The 18,300-nt window shown below is 42.1% G+C and overlaps 1 protein-coding gene across 4 annotated transcripts; it reads right to left on the bottom strand.

Annotated features, from left to right (window-relative positions):
* Positions 1 to 2,046: 2,046 nt before the first annotated feature.
* hipk1b (homeodomain interacting protein kinase 1b) lies at positions 2,047 to 18,100 on the bottom strand. Of its 4 annotated transcripts, none has more exons than XM_084928003.1 (18): positions 17,755 to 18,100; positions 12,449 to 13,179; positions 12,100 to 12,291; positions 11,838 to 12,019; positions 11,591 to 11,714; positions 11,107 to 11,226; positions 10,862 to 10,948; positions 10,566 to 10,750; positions 10,335 to 10,485; positions 10,073 to 10,259; positions 9,736 to 9,854; positions 8,388 to 8,522; positions 7,137 to 7,297; positions 6,688 to 6,753; positions 6,133 to 6,300; positions 5,687 to 5,901; positions 5,481 to 5,593; positions 2,047 to 4,050 (listed from the first exon to the last, which is right to left on the bottom strand). In XM_084928003.1, exons 2-18 carry the CDS (start codon positions 13,175 to 13,177, stop codon positions 3,574 to 3,576), a joined length of 3,411 nt encoding a protein of 1,136 aa, XP_084784129.1. In that variant the 5' UTR covers positions 13,178 to 13,179; positions 17,755 to 18,100; the 3' UTR covers positions 2,047 to 3,573. The 4 variants fall into 4 exon arrangements, with proteins under 4 accessions (XP_084784129.1, XP_084784130.1, XP_084784131.1 ...); XM_084928004.1 differs by having other exon boundaries at positions 7,137 to 7,294; XM_084928005.1 differs by lacking the exon at positions 8,388 to 8,522.
* Positions 18,101 to 18,300: the final 200 nt, after the last annotated feature.

The raw sequence follows: 18,300 nt of genomic DNA, 5'->3' as shown, positions 1-18,300 counted from the left end.
AGTGCAGACTCGTCTACATACCTCGGGAGTTTACTGTTGTCATGGTAACGGCCGTGTATGTACCACCCGATGCTAATGCTAACTCGGCCATGGAGGAGCTGCACAAGACAATAAGCAATCAGCAGAACTCCCATCCAAACGCAGTGCACATTATAGCTGGGGACTTCAACCATGCTGATTTAAGGTCAGTATTCCCCAGATTTGAACAGCATATTAAATGTGCAACGAGGGGGGAAAACACACTAGATAAAGCCTACAGCAACATCCAAAAAGGCTACAGAGCAACCCCTCTACCACATCTAGGTTTGTCAGACCACATGTCCATGCTGCTGATCCCTGCATACACTCCCGTTAGGAGAAGAGCCCCCCCCGTCACAAAAACTGTGAAAACCTGGCCAGAAGGTGCATCACATCAGCTGCAGGACTGTTTTGAAAACAAGGACTGGAGCGTGTTCGAACATCAGGACCTTGAAGAACACACAACATCAGTGCTCTCATATATTAACTTCTGTGTCAACAGTGTCACCGTGCTTAAAGTCAGCCACAATTGTCCCACTGCCAAAGCGTACTAACATTAGCAGCCTCAACGACTACCGACCAGTTGCTCTAACACCTGTTATAATGAAGTGCTTCGAGAAACTGGTCTGACATCACATCATGTCCTGCCTGCCACCCACACTCGACCCGCTCCAGTTCACATACAGAGCTAACAGATCAACTGAAGATGCCATTGCTACAACGCTCCACACCACCATCTCTCACTTGGAAGTGCAGGGCCGTTACGCCAGGCTGCTTTTTGTTGACTTTAGCTCTGCTTTCAATACAATACTCCCGGACAGACTAATAGTTAAACTGCTGGAAATCGGACTTCCTTCTACCACCTGCCGCTGGATCAGAGACTTCCTCTCAAACCGTGCACAGAGAGTTAGAGTGGGCCTCATCTTTCCTCACCCCTCAGCCTCAACACTGGCTCTCCACAAGGCTGTGTACTGAGTCCCCTACTGTACACACATGACTGTGTTAGTACCCACCCAGACAACGCAGTCATCAAGTTTGCAGATGATACCACTATGGTGGGGCTCATCTCTGGGGGAGATGAGACGGCGTACAGAGCTGAAGTTCAGAGGCTGTCAGATTGGTGTGTAGATAATAACCTGGACCTCAATACCACCAAGACAAAAGAACTGGTAGTTGACTTCAGAAGGAGGAAGTCTGAGCTGCAGCCTGTCAGCATCAACGGGGAGTGCTTTAAAAGGGTCTCCAGTTTCAAGTTCCTGGGTGTGCACATAGACACGGACCTCCAATGGAGCTCTAACACCTCTGCGGTTTTAATGAAGGCCCAACAGCGTCTCCACTTTCTGAGAATCCTCAGAAGAATGGACCTGAAGAAGGAGCTGCTGACCGTCTTCTACCGCTGCTCCATTGAAAGTGTGCTGACATATTGCATCGGTGTGTGGTTCTCCAGCTGCACCACAGCACACAGAAAGGCACTCCAGAGGGTCATCAATATGGCCCAAAAAATCATTGGACATTGACTTCCCTCCCTGAAGGACCTGTACAGCATTCGCTGTCTCAAGAGGGCACGCAGCATCCTACGGGACGGTACACACCCAGGACACCGGGTGTTTAAGCTGCTGCTGTCTGGCAGGAGGTTCAGGCTGCTGAGGTTCCAAACAAATAGACTCAAGGACAGCTTTTACAACAGGGCAATAGCCCTAATCAATGCAAACAGCTGACCTGATTGGCTACCTCCCTGGACTTTTTTTTTTTTTTTTGGGGGGGGGGGTGTAACAACAGTAAAAACAATAACAATAATAATATTTATATTTATAACAAGGTGCAATAATGATTAATGTGCAATACAAATATACTTATTTTTTTATTACTAAGTTAATATACTGTGTTGTGTCGTATCGTGTCATATGTAGTGCTGACGTAGGACAGTTTTCCAATTTCATTGTACTATTGTACTATGTATGACTGTGCAATGACAATAAAGCGTTATCTTAGGGGAAAAAAGGGAATGAATGAGGAAATGAGTCGCTGTGAATTTGAGGTTATTTTATTGGAAAACAATGAAATTGGATTACTTAGCTGAAACCTTTGTCCCTGAATTAGATCTAACAGCCTCTTTACTATACTATGTTAGGATTAAACACAGACGTTACAACACAAAACTGATGCAAACAAGGGGAAAGGAATTACTTTGGGGGGGGAAAAAAAAAAGCTGATAATCCAAAGAAACCAAAGATTCACCTCCTTTAAAAATTCAAAAACACAGTGACTGCTGTTCTCCAAACTCCAAACCTTTCTGAGACGAAGTAAGCTGTACATGTAAAGGACAGCTGCACCTCTGTCTTGACTGTTGGGCGAGACATAGCAGTATAAAGATCTCTCTTTGAGACACGGGATAATTCATGAGAACGCTAAACTGAGACAGTTTGCATACATTTAATCAGTCAGTCCTTGTGTAGCACAGTGTGCAAGTTTGTTACAACTTCCTAGCAAGCATTTTCAGAGCGTCACAGGGAGAAAAAAGGAAAATCTCCTCTGTTATGGAGAGGCGTGGGAATTTGGGGTGAAATTTGTGTGTTTCGTCTTTTTTTCCCCCCCTCCCCAGCCCATGTGAGGTTTTTTTTAAAAAATATTTATTTCAAGGACATTTGATTTCCCCGCTCTTACAATTTAAAAACAGTTTTTCACATAATTTCTCAGACTGGGCATCCCACTCTGAATTTCATAAATACATTCAGCACTCAGTTATTGTAGTTTTTTTTTTTTGTTGTTGTTGTTTTTTTGTTTTTAAAGAGATTCTATTGCATAAGGACAATCAATCCTGGCTAAAAAAAACAAAAAAAAACAAAACACTGTCACTACATTAACAGACTATCACATGTGCACTTAAATTAACACGTATCCATCAGTTTTCACCGTATCTCTTCTTTTAATCCACATCTTCATGGACCTCGCTCTTCCTACCTCGCACAGACATTAAAACTTAATTTAATAAACAGAAGACATATGAGTAAACAAACATAAGTAAGGTACAGTCATTATTATGTCACTAAAAACACAGGGCCTCAGTGGATTAGTGCGAAAACTTTGTAATAAGGTTCACAGGAAAGAACAAGAGAAAAAACTGAGAAAAAACTAAAATAAAACTAAAAACTGTCAGCTTCATCAGTCTGGCAAGTCAGCGTCTTGAACCTCCTCAAGTTTCGTTGCAGCTTGTGACAGGAGGAAAATCTCTCTTCACAGATAACCTCGAGATAAAACAGCTGTAAAATATGTTTCAACAACACCATATTAATACATCAGGATACAATGGGGATAAAATGTGGACCATAAACAATTTAAAAGGGAAAAAAAGATACATAAATAATACAGAGGATCATTTCAATAACACTAAGAGTCCGTAAGAGCATATAAATGTGCTAGAGGTGAAACGCTGTCTTGTAGTTCAAAGCAGCAAACAATAAGTGACCAACAGTTACTCTACAGTTTAAAATGTCCCTTTGTGATATCATATGGGGAAGTGACCCCCCCCCGCCCCAATTCTTTGTGCGAGATTTCCTACAAATATGGATACTGCGCGAGGCGCCTAGGGCTTAGCTGGTAGGCACTGTAAACCTCGGTTCGGGGTGTCACACTAACATAAGGAGAACCAGTGGTGAACTGATGCTGGTAGGCTGCAGGGAGGCCGTGCAGCAGGCTGCTCACCGAGTCCTTGCGACTGGCCGAGTCTCTCCTGGAGGAGGATGAGGTGTACGTTGCTGCATAAGCGGAGGGGGAGTGTCCGTGGGTGCTGTGACCACGGCCCAGCAGCTGCTCCGTGGCCTGAGAGGCTGAGGAGAGGGCAGTAGAGGCCGGGTAGGCATATAGGCTGGGGGGGGCGGCAGCAGCGGCCGAGCCGGACGCCAGGGCTGCCACCTCGGGGAAGCTGTAGTGAGAGGCTGAGACGGCCTGGTGGAACGTCTGCTGGCGACGTAACGATGAGTCGCTGTGGGAGAGCCCCGAACGCTCCTGAGATGAAGAAACTACTGTGTGAACCTTTGAAAATAAATACATACACTCAATCAGACGCTGGGTACAACATGCAAGAAGATTATAGTCTGCATCTACATCTTTGGTATCGTCAGTTTTTTGTGCCAAATGGGGGAGGAACAAACAAACAAAACCCCACTTGTTTTTCCCCTCCCTTTTTTTGTGTTATATAACTGCCAGATAACAGATGAAGGTGCGCGCTTGAATGTTACCTACACCGCTCCCCTTGGATTTGACAGACAGCTTTGGGCTTATTAAAAAGGGCTGCAATTATTCATTGAGTAACTCAATTATATTAAAAAACGTTACCGTAACTGCCACAAAACTGTCAAACCACCTACTGAACTTGTTCCAACATGAAGAAAAGCAAACTCTGGAGTTGCTCCCATCTACCGCACTTTGTTTTGCACAGTGAAAAATCTTAACAGCTACAGAAGTTAAAATAAACGCATGTGTGTGCAGATGACCTGTTAACATAGTCTGAGTGAGTGGGTCTAAAGGGGGCATAGGGTGCCCTAGTGCACATTTGACTTTACTAACATTATTTTTAAGATTTACGTTAATATAAAATATAATACATGCACAAAACACACATGAAAACACATTAAATCTACCTCAGGAGATAGAATACTGTCACAAGCCTTTTGCTCTCTTCTAATGTAAGGAAGCCTGACAACAAGATTAACTTGGCATGTAAATACAATGAACAAAACAAAAATATATAATTAATCTATCTATCTATATATCTATCTATCTATACACTGTATGTATTATTTTTATTTTTAAATTGTTACAATTTCTAAAATTAATTGTTAATTTAATATTTTTTATTTACAAAAGTAATTCTGATTACTCAATTGATGGAATAATTCAATTACTAAAATAATCAACAGCTGCAGCCCTAATTGTGTTGTAAAAATAACAGCCGGTACCTTAAGAGGAAAAAAACGAGGGGAAACTCCTGGTGCTTGACATAATGTGCATATAAAGCAAAACTAATGCTAAAATTAGATAATTTTAGATGTTCAATACATTAGCTGTCCAATCGCTGCATATGGTACAAATGCAAACCTCACCGAAAAAGTTTCAATACACGTTTCCCCCAGCAGAGGGCAGTAAATACACGTAGGCCTTTAATAACAGGATATTAAGAATCCTTGGGAAAAAATGTTTTATACCTTTGCTGGTAAAAGGTGCTAATGTCATAACTTATGACAGCTCCTGACCTTTTCACTCAATCACATGATGAAATGGTGCACTCTGATGTAGCTTACCTATAACCTTTACTCTCCTCATATTGCTACAATCAAAATAAGGGCCCAGCCTCCTGTAGTTGATTAGTTGCGTGGTTATGGACAAGGATTCTCACAAAACAATGTCCCATTAACACACATTAATTACTTAATGTAAAACCAACAAGATAAAACAAGCCTCACCTGGCTGAGGTTTAAAGGGTGCGACTGACTTGGCACCAGTCCATGGCGCTCCACACTTTCCCCTGAACTGCACGGCTGTCTGTTAGAGGATCTCTTGGGCTTGATGTAATTCACTGAGAATTCAAAGCAGTAAGACATACTTAATTATGCTTTCACACTTCAGTTAAATACACAGCTAAAACTACAGCAGCACACGGGTGACTCACCAGTCTCCAAGCGTCCTCGGGACTCTGCTCCTCTCTCAGATGCCTGTGTTTTGACTGAAGGTGCCACTACTGCCAGAGACTTGGCCTGGCGAGATGACATAGTGCTTGCTGAGTTAAGAGTGCGTGGAAGGGGAGTCAGGGGGCTGGCGGTAGAGGAGTCCGAGTCGTGTACGGTCACACAGCTGATAACGTTGGTGCGCTGGCTCAGTCCAAGACTGTGGAGGAAGGAAGTGTAATTTCCCGGGTCATATCAGGCAAACGAGTACGTCAACAGCTTTCATTCTACATGAATTGGGTCCCAGTGCTGTCTATGAGCTCAAAGAAGCCTTGCTTTGCATTTCTCTCATTTACCTTGTCATTCTGAAATTTCAACTTAGGAATGAAAGTGATCTGAGAAAGAAACACCACACCACTGTGTTCAGTGCAGAAGAGCATCCTGTTCTCACCTAGCAGGGTGGAACTTATGCTCATCCTCCGTGTCTGTGTCACTGTGAATCGTAATGATGCTGACCGCTGGGCTCGGCGTGTCCGAGATCACGATCGGCTGTGACAAGGCTGCGCTGGAGCTGGGTGGAGTCACGCCACTACTGACCACTGATGCAGTAGATACACCCCTACGGGAAAGAAAAACACCACCACCACCAACCAGTGACTGTGTGTTCAACCCATCAAGCACAAGTGATTTCAGCTGCGGTACCACAAAGAAGACTTTAAATAAAAATTTAAAAATAAAGCTATTTTCTTTGCTTCTAGTTTCAACTAGTTTTTACTCCCATAAGAATGCTTTTTGTCTGAGTGGCAACACGTATCGTTTAGCAGAATACTGCAGTGGATGCTGTGCCCTCAGCGCAGGTATAAAGTGTCCTGTCACCGTTTGCAAGCGACAGAACCAGTGTGGCAACCGTCACAGGCCCTTTAGCCATCTCTCCCTCGGTATGGTAGCTTAAACCCCAACGAGGACTCTTAAAATTAAACTGGAAGAAGAGCAGAGCTGTACCAACCTGTTTCTGTTCTCTCCACGTCTGGCTTTCACCTTCTTCCTCTCCTGCTGAGTCTTGGTAATGCTCCTATAAGGTCAAAGGTCAGACTAGTTTAGCCTTCATATTTGCCATTTTACTTCACCTTTCAATGCAGTATTTCTCATGTAGTATGAAATTAACCAGTTCTAGTGTTGCTACTCAACTAAACAAAACCCCCAAAAGATTTGTAGCGTCTTATTAACTTATCTGAAATGAGTTAATTGGAGGCCAAAGTGTTTGCGTATGAAATAACAATAACATAGCATTTCAGATACTAGTTATGAAAAGCGATAAAGTTATTTAATATTTAAATGATTTCATTATTTTTATTCTAATTTAACCTGAAAGAAATAACATTGAAAATGATTCAGCTTTAAATTTGAGAAGCCCATCAGTCTACATGCATCTTTAATAGTTGTTGGTTGACCCACCGCCAGCTGTGTCCCTGCTGCGTGGCAGCATCTGAGTGAATCGTTTCCACAGGTGATTCGGTGACATTTGACTGATGGGCAGAGCCGTGGATGGCCACGCCTGGGACCTGCTGCCATGATGATGGTATGAGGATCTGCTGGGTACCAGTGGGCCAGGCCTGCTGAGAAAAAACAAACAGAAAAAAAAAAAAAAAACACAACAACCAACACTTGAGTACATGTAATATGGAAGACAAATTGTGTATGGATGAAAACAAATTATCTGATTGTTGGAATGGGCCAGACAAACTGAGCCATGCGGACATAAATTCCAAAGACTGAATACAAAGAGGCAAGCCAATGGCCAATCTCTTCTACAGGCAAAAGCGCAAAGCTAGATAAGCGAGCAACCTTTCCCAAGCCATTCCTTAATTATAACATTGCCCTGCAACAAATCCACAAGATGATAATCATGCAAAGCACAAAGAATGAAGCACCGTAAAATGTCAGATCAGGTATAAAGACAAGTAGACAGAACCATGGTGCCTGTTAAAGAAGAAACACTAAGAGATTAGTTGAGTTCCCTGCTGCTTAACAGTCTGCTGATGATATGTCTTGGGAAAAGGCATGCCACATGTTCTGGGGCTGAAACAAAAAACAAACAAACACAAAAAAGAAAAAAGTATGTGTCAGAGTCAGACAGGCTGTCAGGACAGTTTAGACGACTTTGTTGCTGCAGCCCCCTCTGCTGAAACCAAGGAAGGACATGACAAGAGAAGCTGCAAGCAAAGCGCAGACCAACTCAGCAACACATGCGCTCCATGCCCTCAGCAGACCTATGGGGAAAGACTGGGGAATGAAACTGTGTGAATGGTGTGGGGCGAGCATGTCCTTATGAGTAAAAACCCAGTGTAAATTTGGTCAATTTTGCACTGTGGAGGGGGTTTATAAAATAAAATAGTAATATAAAATGTGATGCCAGAACACACACACACAAAAAACGTTTGATTTTCCTACAAAAATTTGCATCAAACGACCATAATTATGAAAGGTGACAAATCCACATGTGAAGAGGAACGATGCTGAAATACGATGTGTAAAACAAAGATGGGCCCCATACAATGTGTGGCAGAGAGGGAGAGGAAAACTTGCAAACAAAACAAAAAAGAAAAGAAAAAAAGGGAGAGCAGGGCAGGAGAGAGATGGCATTGTTAGTGGTAGAGGGAGTGTGCATGTGCATGTCTTTCTTCGAGTATGTCATCGTTGCTTTACCAGCACTGTGGCTGTGTGTTCCAGGAGGGTAGGCCGACCCACCCCAGTGCCCAGCCCAAGGGGCAGAGAATACTGCGGGGCTAGGCCTGCTGGGGGTGGGTGCAGGGTGGCCACCATCAGGGGTGTGCAGGAACCCTGGAGGAGGGAGGGGCAGTGTTAAGTCATGACGAAAAGTAGCGCCCTTCAAGACTGATACAGATTTATTTTCTTTTTTAAAATAAAAACAGGCAGAGCAGATACACCCAGCTGCACAAGAGGTGCACACTGGCACCGCTGGCCAACTGGAGACCTGGCCTCGGCAGAGTGCAGCAATTATTCCTCAATTTAGCAAACAGCAATTAACCAGCTTTTGGACCCATGAGTCTCACTACACATGTGACCTTTCTCCCACATAAAAAGACTGGGAATAAGAGGCCTGGCCAAGAGTGGTGATCCAGTCAGCAAATTCAAGTGGAGACACACAGTCAACAGAAAAAGAAAAACAAACAGAATTTACAGTAAAGCCCAGGCCCTCGACTTATTTCAACACTCGCATTTAAGTAGCTAACATCTTATGCCCTAAATTCCTTTGAAGAACCTGATCTGCCTTCCTCCTGGCAGAATGACCAACAAAAGCAGGGAGAATTTTTAGATGCACTCAGTATATCCACAAAGGAGCAAAACAAGGCACCAGTGCTCCACAAACTGGTGCAAGTAACACCGGGATGTTTCTAGATTTTTTACAGTAACCCCTGAGCTGAAATTATTGAATGACAGATTATTCAGAAAAAAAGAAAGAAAAAAAAAAGAAAAAAAAAAAGGTGTATTTATGTACGTTTAAGTTATATCAGATAATAAAGAAAACTCAAATACACCAGACCCCAGTTACAACTTAACCTCATCTCTTCTTCCAGGAAAAGTGAATATAACCACCATCTATGTTCAGTGTTGGACCTATTCAGAATGCACAGCTGTCACTCGAATGGTCACAATAAAGACTGAATCCATTCACAGCGCAGAAGCATAGAATTACAAATAAAACAGTGAAAAGTGAGCAAATCAGTCAAAGCTGCGGCACTTCTTTCTGCCTGCCCGTGTGTGGCACGTCTAAAAGCGGAAAAATTCTCAGGTAAAGGTTGCAAACAGTCACACACGACGCCTTTTTTTTTTTTTTTTTTTTTTTTTAAAAACAGTCATAACATCACCCACTGTAAATCCACAATCAAACTCACCCAAAATAACTAGGGAACAGAAAAGGTAAAAAAAACCCAAGATGCTGTGTCTCTTGATAGAAAATTCATAAATGAAAAACAAAACAAAACACAAAACTCAAGAATTCCTTCAAACGCTGCACCTTCCAAACTCTTACCTGTGTCAGCATACTTGGCTGTATCTGCAAGGACTGAGTAGACTGGTTCTGAGGTACTATCGGTACAGAGTTCTCCACCCTCACGGGGAAACTGGAACTCTTACTGGATGACTGCAGCCCTAGAAAACAAATGATGACAAACATCTCAATTATTAAAGAATTAAAAGCATCTACCATCTACTACAACGTCTACAAATATTGTAGTAGATGGTAAAAAAACAAAAAAACAAAAACAAGAGTTTGTTGGTACAGAAAGCCTGACACAAACCAGCACAGAGGATTCATACCTTTAATACTGAAATCAAAGTGAATGTTTGTATTCAACTTTATGACTTACCTTGGATAGTGGAGGGTGGACAGACGATGAGTGTCTGCTGGAAGGGTTCCGTCTGGCTACACAGCCCAGCAGGACGCGTTGGGATCGGGACACTCTGCTGAGTCAGCCCGGGAATGTTGATGGTCGCCTGCTGGTACAAAGCTGGCTGGTAGTTCAGCAAAGGCACCGCACCCGCTGCAGAAGGCACCTGTTAAAACAACAAAGCCCATTAATACCAGCGAAGACTACAGGTTGATAGAAGAGTAAAAATTTAGCATCATACCTGGTTATGCTGGTTTAGTTGGCTACTGAAGGTCACGGTGAGGTTGCCCGCTGCAGCACTGGGGACTGCATTGGTCGAGTAGAGGGATTTGCTGCTTTCATAGGAGCTCCGGCGCTTGCAGATCTCCATATTCTGGAAGCACGACTTCACACTAAAGAGGAATTAATACCATTGCATCAGCAAATGCATTTAAATAGACCAATAACTCTTCATCCTTCTACACACACTTACTGGGAGCTATGGGGATAATCCATGAGGTGGCTCATCGTGACAAAGGGGTGACCCAGAGTTTTTGTAGGTGTGATCCTTTTGTCAGCATCCAGACGAAGCATTCGCTTTAGGAGGTCTATAAACTCTCTCCTGTCAGCTTTCTCAGCCAACATGTCAGTTCCCTCCAAGTGAGAGGAAAGGTTGACCTGGTACATTAATGATAAGAAGGGAAGGACAAAAAGGAAAAACCTGGTCAGGCAATCACTACATGCCATATTTAAAGCCATTTCCTGGGTTATGCACTTATTTGGATATACCTGCATCATGTCATCCAGACAGTTAAAGATGTACTTTCTAGCCTCCTTAGATTTGATGCCCATCTCCATTTCATGTTCTGACGGGGTCTAAAAAAAAAGAAGCACAATATCCATTTATGTTTCATAACACTACCATTTACAAACATTAAATCAGTTGAATGGGGACAACCAAAATGAAGGAACCAAATCAAAACGAGCATCAAGTCTCTTTACAGCTTATTCAAGAAGATACTCGTAATATTAACCTTAAGCCTCCAGAGCGGGTAGCTAGAGTCAGGGCCTCGATTGAAGAAGCGGCTAGTCTTTGTGCCGGCACTCAGAAGATACTCGGCAGGTAGGCCTTGAGTCTGGGAAATGTAACGGATCTGGACACGGAAGAAAATATTCAGATTAAGCAATCACTGCAGAACTGTGATGTTTCAAGTACTGTGTAGTTAAGAGTACTATAACTGACTTGTTTATTAAATACGTATACCTGGATTTAGAGCGGCATGGCATTTTAGAACCCTCTCTTGGTTAATAGGTCAATTATAATTTGCCAAAAACACTCAATCTGATGTGAGAAAAACTAAATACCATTCTCTTACAAAGCAGGGTGGTGGCACATTCATGTAGTCTTGCTTACTTGAAGCAAAATGTGACCTTTATTTAAAGGAAGACTTTCCTAGTCTTTCTTTGAGCACCGTTTTTGCTAACTTGTAAGTCCTTGGGACCATTAACATGACTGACCTGGTCATACTCAGAGGCTCCAGGGTACAAAGGCCAACCCAGAAACAGCTCAGCAATCACACACCCTAGAGACCACATGTCAATGGCCTCACAGAAGGGCAGCCCCAAAATGATCTCTGGAGCTCTAAACAAGAAAGATGAGATTTATACATTAATGTGGGGACAGAACTGGGCTACACTGAGTCACATTAACTCAACTCTTATGCATAACACTGCAAACTAAAAGGCACTTAAACGCTCCACTTACCTGTAGTAACGGGACTGTAAGTAGGTTGAGCACACTGCTTTGGACACATGACTTGCAGAGCCGAAGTCGATGACCTTCACCCTGTAGGGCTGTCTAATGGGGTCCACCAACATGATGTTTTCAGGCTTCAAGTCTGCATGAATTAAACCCAGGCTCTTCAGTTTCATTAGTGCTGTAGCCACCTAAAGACGTGAACACATGAGAGTTAGTCTGGGTGAAAAAAGAGGAATCAACTTTTTTTCTGCATTCACAGTTTGCCAACCTGCTGCAAAATGGGGCGGATGTGCCGTAGGGGAAGTGGGCTGAACTTGCTCTGCTTGAGAAAGTCGTACAAGTTCTGTTCAAGCATCTCAAAAACCAAGCAGGTGTGACCCTTGTGTTGGAAGCATTCGTACGAACGCACAAAGTTGTACTCATCTGCGTTCTCTGCACTCAGCCGGTTCAGAATGCCCACCTATTAGGAAAGGAAAAAAAACAACCAAATATGATGAGAAAGACAAACGCTAGTACACCCCTATGAAGGGAATGCAAGTGTAGTGAACAGCAATTTGTGTATGTAACGTAAACTTTTAGAAGAAACTGGTACATCGAACAAAATCCTGTCTACTTACCTCAATTTGGCCCTGCCGAGCATATGAAGGGTGGTTTTTCAGAATTTTGATTGCTACAATCTCATTGGTTCCCCTCTTCCAGCACTTAGCCACTTGTCCAAATGTGCCCCTCCCCAGGAACTCCAGCACTTCATAGCTGCTGGACACGGAGCAGAGGATCTCATGCTGTACAAGCTGATAATCCCCTTCACCATTGGAGCTGCTGCTCTTGGTGGTTGGAGCCGAGTGAGGTATGGACTGGCCTGTGCCCCCGCCTCCACCGCCGCCTGTACGCGTGGAGTAAGTTGCCGCAGGAGCTGAGAGCTCTTCTAATATCTGGACGCTTCCACATCCGCTTCCGCTACCGTCGCTGGCCGCCTCCATCTTTCTCTTCTGCCCATGCCTGTGCCCCCTAGTTTCAGAGGACGTCTCGTGAGCATAAGAGGAGGATGTAGCCTGCTCAGTGACGCGTCGACTGGATCCACGAGGAAGACTGCCGGTGCTATCAGCTGCTCGCACCACCACTTGACCCCTGGAGCCGGGCGCTGTAGGGGGGAAGACCAGAGATGGCGCAAATGGTGGCACAGCCATGGCTGGGGTGAATGTGTATGCGGACTGGCCCGCTATGGATCCGTAAGCCTCAGTGGTGGACACATCCCAAACGTTGCTTTCCACCTTGAGCTTCTTGACGCGGCAAAAGGCACTGGAGGAAATTGACGGAGGGGAGAACACCTGCAGCTGGGAACTCATAGCTGTAAAGAAATTGAAGAGTGTTAGCCACATGGCCTACCAAACAAAACAAAAACAACCCAAACAAATACAGTTGTGTATCTTAGAATAACTGTGATACATTATTGTACTGTGTAAATTTCTCCAGCCAAACCTCATTTCTTTATATTTTGGTACCAAAATGGAAATAGATGCAGTAATTTAATGAAGCATGTACAAACATAAATAGAAATAAAGCATATAAAACAAAAAGAAGTCAGTCAGTATTTGGAAGGACCACATTTATTCCTCAGCACAGCCTGAACTCTTAGCCAAGCTTCTTGCCATTTTAAGTAGCCTTCAGGGATAGTTCTCCAGGCATCTTGAAGGACATTCAAAGTTGTTCTTTGGATGTTCACTACCCTTTGTTTTGGTCTGTCAATACTTCTTGAGTTACCACATTCACAAGTCAGGAAAAAATTTACCTCTGACCTTAACCTTGAAGTCAATGTCACCAAGATTCAAACTCGTCTGAGATTTTCAGTAAACTCACCTATGGCATGAATTTAAAATCCTACACTGCCATGTTCTCGAGTCATCACATTCACAAACTTTTCTATGCTGTCTAGCAGCATTATGACAATGTCCCATCATCCTTTCATGGCTGGAAAAAGCCAGTTTTCATGGGAGAACTCTGAAAGACATTCAGCAAGCCTGTAGAACTATTGCTGAACAAAAAACAAAAAGAAAAACAAAACACCAAAACCCACAAAAAAATGAGAGATGCCTCAAGACTTTTGCACAGTTCTGTTTTGTTGCAAGTTTATTAGGTGCAGTGAGACAGAAGTGCATGAGGCTGCATATTAAATATAAGTCGACACCTCACAGTTTGATCGAATCCAACCCATATCTGTATGCCTGCATATTAAGCAATTTCAGGAAGTATTCCTGATGAATGAAAACTGCATGAAACACTTATTTCACTTTACAACTAGGCAGGATCTTGCACAAGGGGTAGCTGCATTTCCAAATCCATGCATACCTATTGAGGCATGAGGGGCACCCATGACTAAAATCATATTCTTTTGGAAAGTGGTAAATCATCAAACAAAAACAAAGGGCGGGGGGTGTCTAATGGGTTTTTGAGATTCCAAGTGAATTGAACAATAAGTCTTCTGTAATGCCAGTTTGAATAACATGGTGGTGTAGTGAGTCAATATGGAGTCCAGACTGCAAGAGCCCAGTGTGGAAAGAAGAGGAAATGTAGCTCAAGAGGCAAATGAGAAAGGACTGTTATTGGAGCTAACAATACAGCAATCAATTCCTTAAGCACCCAGAAAGAGTCATTCCCCTTGTAAAGAAAGGGAATTTAGGAAGAAAAAACAAAGATAGTAAACATCTGAGTGGTACAGGTGGTGGCAGCAATGAAAACTTGGCATGGTTTTTAACTCTCCCACTTTAACCTTCTGTACGCCACAACTTTGTTCTTCTTCTTGGTTGGGTGACGGACAGCACAAATAAGAGTAGCTTACAGACCGGTTGTACCATATACTTTGGACACAGGGTTGCGACAACTGCGCAGACCCTCACGCTCACTGCCTGATGATGACATTTACTGGAATGCTAGTGGATTCATGGATATGTTAAGCGTAATGCAATCTTAATAATGTTTGTTATTAATTTGCTATAATGCCAAATGTGTGGCATAAAGAAAATATCCATGCAAGTGTAGGTAGCAGCTCTTGCTACTTCTGTGCAAATACAGTTGGTAGTAGCCCAAAAACCACGTGACTGAACAGTGGGAAAACAAATGCCAGAGAAAGGCCCCAGCTACAAGACTGAGGATGCACGCGCAAACAACCTGAGAACGCTATGCAAAAGATTTTACAGATGCACAATAAAATTTAGCATTATATCTAATATATTAAAGAAGTTACTAAAATAAAATATACATGTGCTGTACTTTGTACTATTCTCAATGTGGTCAGACTAAACTTTTGATGTTTTTGTGACTGGAATATCTACACAGCAGTCCTTAAATTATGTCACTGGCATGATCACATGACAGTTTAAAAATAATAAAATAAAGTTTAAAAAAGAAAATTATATCAGATATAAAAGTAAAAAAAAAAAAAATTCTGAACAGTTGGGAAAATTTGTGTTACAGCATCCAGAACATATGAAAAACAACTTATATTTGACGTTTTGCATAAAACAACAACAAAAACAAAGCAAGCAAACAAAAAAAAAAAAACACTAAAATGAAAGCAGCTATTACTGTATGAGGTGGTTTTCTGTATCTGTCCTTCTGGGAATGGAGCCAGAAGTGCTCAGCTGCATGTCCAGTAAGAGGTGAAGAGGGTAGTCAGGATCCATTCAATAACCACAGCCATTTACGTGACCTGTTCCCGCTGATTGAAGAATCCGGAAAGTATGTTGACCGAAACTGGATTCAGACAGCAACAGCAATGATGAATTCCTTCAGCAAGTAATATAGATGGATTTTGCAGCTGCCAGTTCAATATTCAGGCCACAGAAATACTATCCTGGAGTATAGGGTCCGTAATCATACAACTTTTCCATTCCTCTATATTTCTTCCTGCTGCTCAGGTTAATGTCACCATCGACTCGAAACATCCTGAAGTCTGATACCATCCGACAGTGGTCCAGGAAGTACGAGCGTGTCACTTTGTTGCTGCAAGGCTCCACGAAGCACATCAAGCTCCAATCACTATCTTAATCAGTTATGATTAACGATCGCTAGAACAGCGACCGCTCTGAAACACCCATTGTTTCCTCAGTAGCTCCTCCAAGATTACAGGCCTCGCTTCTGCCAGTAGAACTGTCACCACAATGAGCTGATGGAAGACTTCCCAATAACTAAAATATGATGCACAAAAAACCCACTAACAGAGTGGTAAAATGCACCTGGTAAAAGTCATGTTGAAGCAGGGGTGGGAACTTGTCTGATAAAGTAATTAAAATTGGGGGATCTGCTGCTACTCACCAGAAATAAAAATAAAAACAAAAATCTTAAGTGAAAAAACAACAACAAACCAGTGATTTTAAAAAAGGAGAGAGAGAGAAAGCCCTATAACAAATCTACTGCACCACTTAGGGCAAATACTGTTATTAATATGGGGACAACTACATTAAAACTTTCTGGTAAAACACTGCGCCCTAGTGGTGAAACCTTTAGTTAAATTTAGCAAATTCTGATTTTCATTTACTTTTAAGGGAATAAGCCAAAAAAGAAAAAAAAAATCTATTTTTTCCATTTTTTTTTTAAATTTATGGATGGACCTGTAAAAGCAGTAGCAATGGCCAAATGTATATTCTCAGTGGGCCAATTTTTTAAAATTGACCTATTTGTATACATTAGAGCCATTCCACATAATAAAATAAATTACTTTTTATTTTCTTGTATCTTTTATTTGTAAGTTGTATCTTATATAATTTATTTCAGTCTGTTACTGTTCTTATTTTCTTGGAGCAACTGTAACCACATAATTTCCTCAGGGATTAATAAGGTATTCTGATTTAAGTTATTCTGTTCAATTAAAAACTTTCCATAAAAATCCTTTATTTTATAGAAGAAACATTATTTTAAAGATTTAAGCCTAAATTATCCGATATAATAGCTTCAGATCTGCTTTTAAATAATGTCCACGATCTACTTCTTAGTGTAGAGGGGAAAAAAGTGAATACGCTTGTGTTAATTTAAGTTTATATAGTCATGCGTGTTGCTCATCTAACTGTAGGCAACGCTACCTGGAACTTGAGTGAATTTCACTGTAAATAACTGCGAGCTGTGTGTGTTTCTGTGCAAATCAGTAAGCTGGTTTAGGTAAACCGAGAAAAGAAACGAAACAGCAAGCAAGCATAGAGACAACATTAAAGGACGGACGTGCTTACGGAAAAGTTTCATAACGGCGTTAACAGGCAGAGACAACACGGAGAACATGACAAACACACCGCCCGGCAGTAGTGATCTGTTCTTTGATATCAGAAGTGTTTGTCGGTTAAATTAAGCTACTGGTCTTGCAAACGAAAACCTGTATTTAATACAAACCTATTGTCAGGCTCTTACACAGACTCACTTCTACTGCAATCTCGATTAATAACCTGCACGACTCGTCCCCGTGTTTTGAAGCTAGTTCTCAATGCTGCATTTACCTCCTAAAAAAATCCGACTGACCCCTCACTCGTTTTTCAGTCGACCCTTTGTTACAACAAAAAACCCTCGAACTGCCCTGCTAAGGGTGGAGGGTGGAGATCTTCGACGGATCGGCTCAACCAAATTCTTTAGCTACAGTTTACCATTCACGACTGAAGTTTATAGACAACTGCTGTGTTCAAGCCACTGATGACACATCTCCGTATCGCTACTAAAGAAACTAAAACCCTTCATATTTCTGGTAGTTATTTTTCCTGCTAAAGTAAGAGACTTAAGATCAAATCAACAAGGCAACGATACTTAACTCGCTAATGCTAATATGCTAACGCAGCCACTTTTTTACAATATGGTGCTTAAAAAGCATCTCATCCAAGCAAGCGGGGTTAAATCATTCTCAAGGTGCCCAGAACAGATGGTGAATGTAGAGTGACTTGGAACATACCGGATTTGATGTTAGGACGGCTTGGAAACACAGGCTTCGTCCGAGGTTTAAATCCCACTACAGTCTGCTGCCAATCCGATTAGCTTCCGCTAGTTAACCTTAAATGCTAGCTAGGCCTGCATTGTGTCTTCAGTCGATGGTGAGCCCGACAGCGTGAGAAGGCCTTACAGCGCAGAACCTCCAGAGGGGAAAAGTTCTCATGGTATCAATAAATGAATTCATCTAATCCTAAAATTTATACAGCAGTTAGTTAAAAGATGATTTATCCTTCTCTAAAATCGACTGCCTTAAAGCAGCAAAAACCACTTTTCACCGGAACTAACCACGTCCTTATACAGCCGCGAATCCGACGTCATTTCCGCGCATTACCGTAATTAGCAGGAATTCTTCATATTTTATCATTAATGATATATATATATTTGTTAAACAATATGAATGAATAAAAAACATGTACAGACAACAACGTACCCAACGCTGTTATGACCTCTCTATTGTCAAAAATATAATCAGCCATATTTGGAATCATGTTACACAGCAAGTGAAACA

The sequence above is a fragment of the Perissodus microlepis genome, chromosome 5, assembly GCF_051167445.1.
Source record: "Perissodus microlepis isolate ML-2025 ecotype Zambia chromosome 5, ASM5116744v1, whole genome shotgun sequence".
NCBI classification, from domain to species: domain Eukaryota; kingdom Metazoa; phylum Chordata; class Actinopteri; order Cichliformes; family Cichlidae; genus Perissodus; species Perissodus microlepis.
Note: the sequence above shows the minus strand (reverse complement) of the source record. Positions and strands in the feature narration are given on the sequence as shown.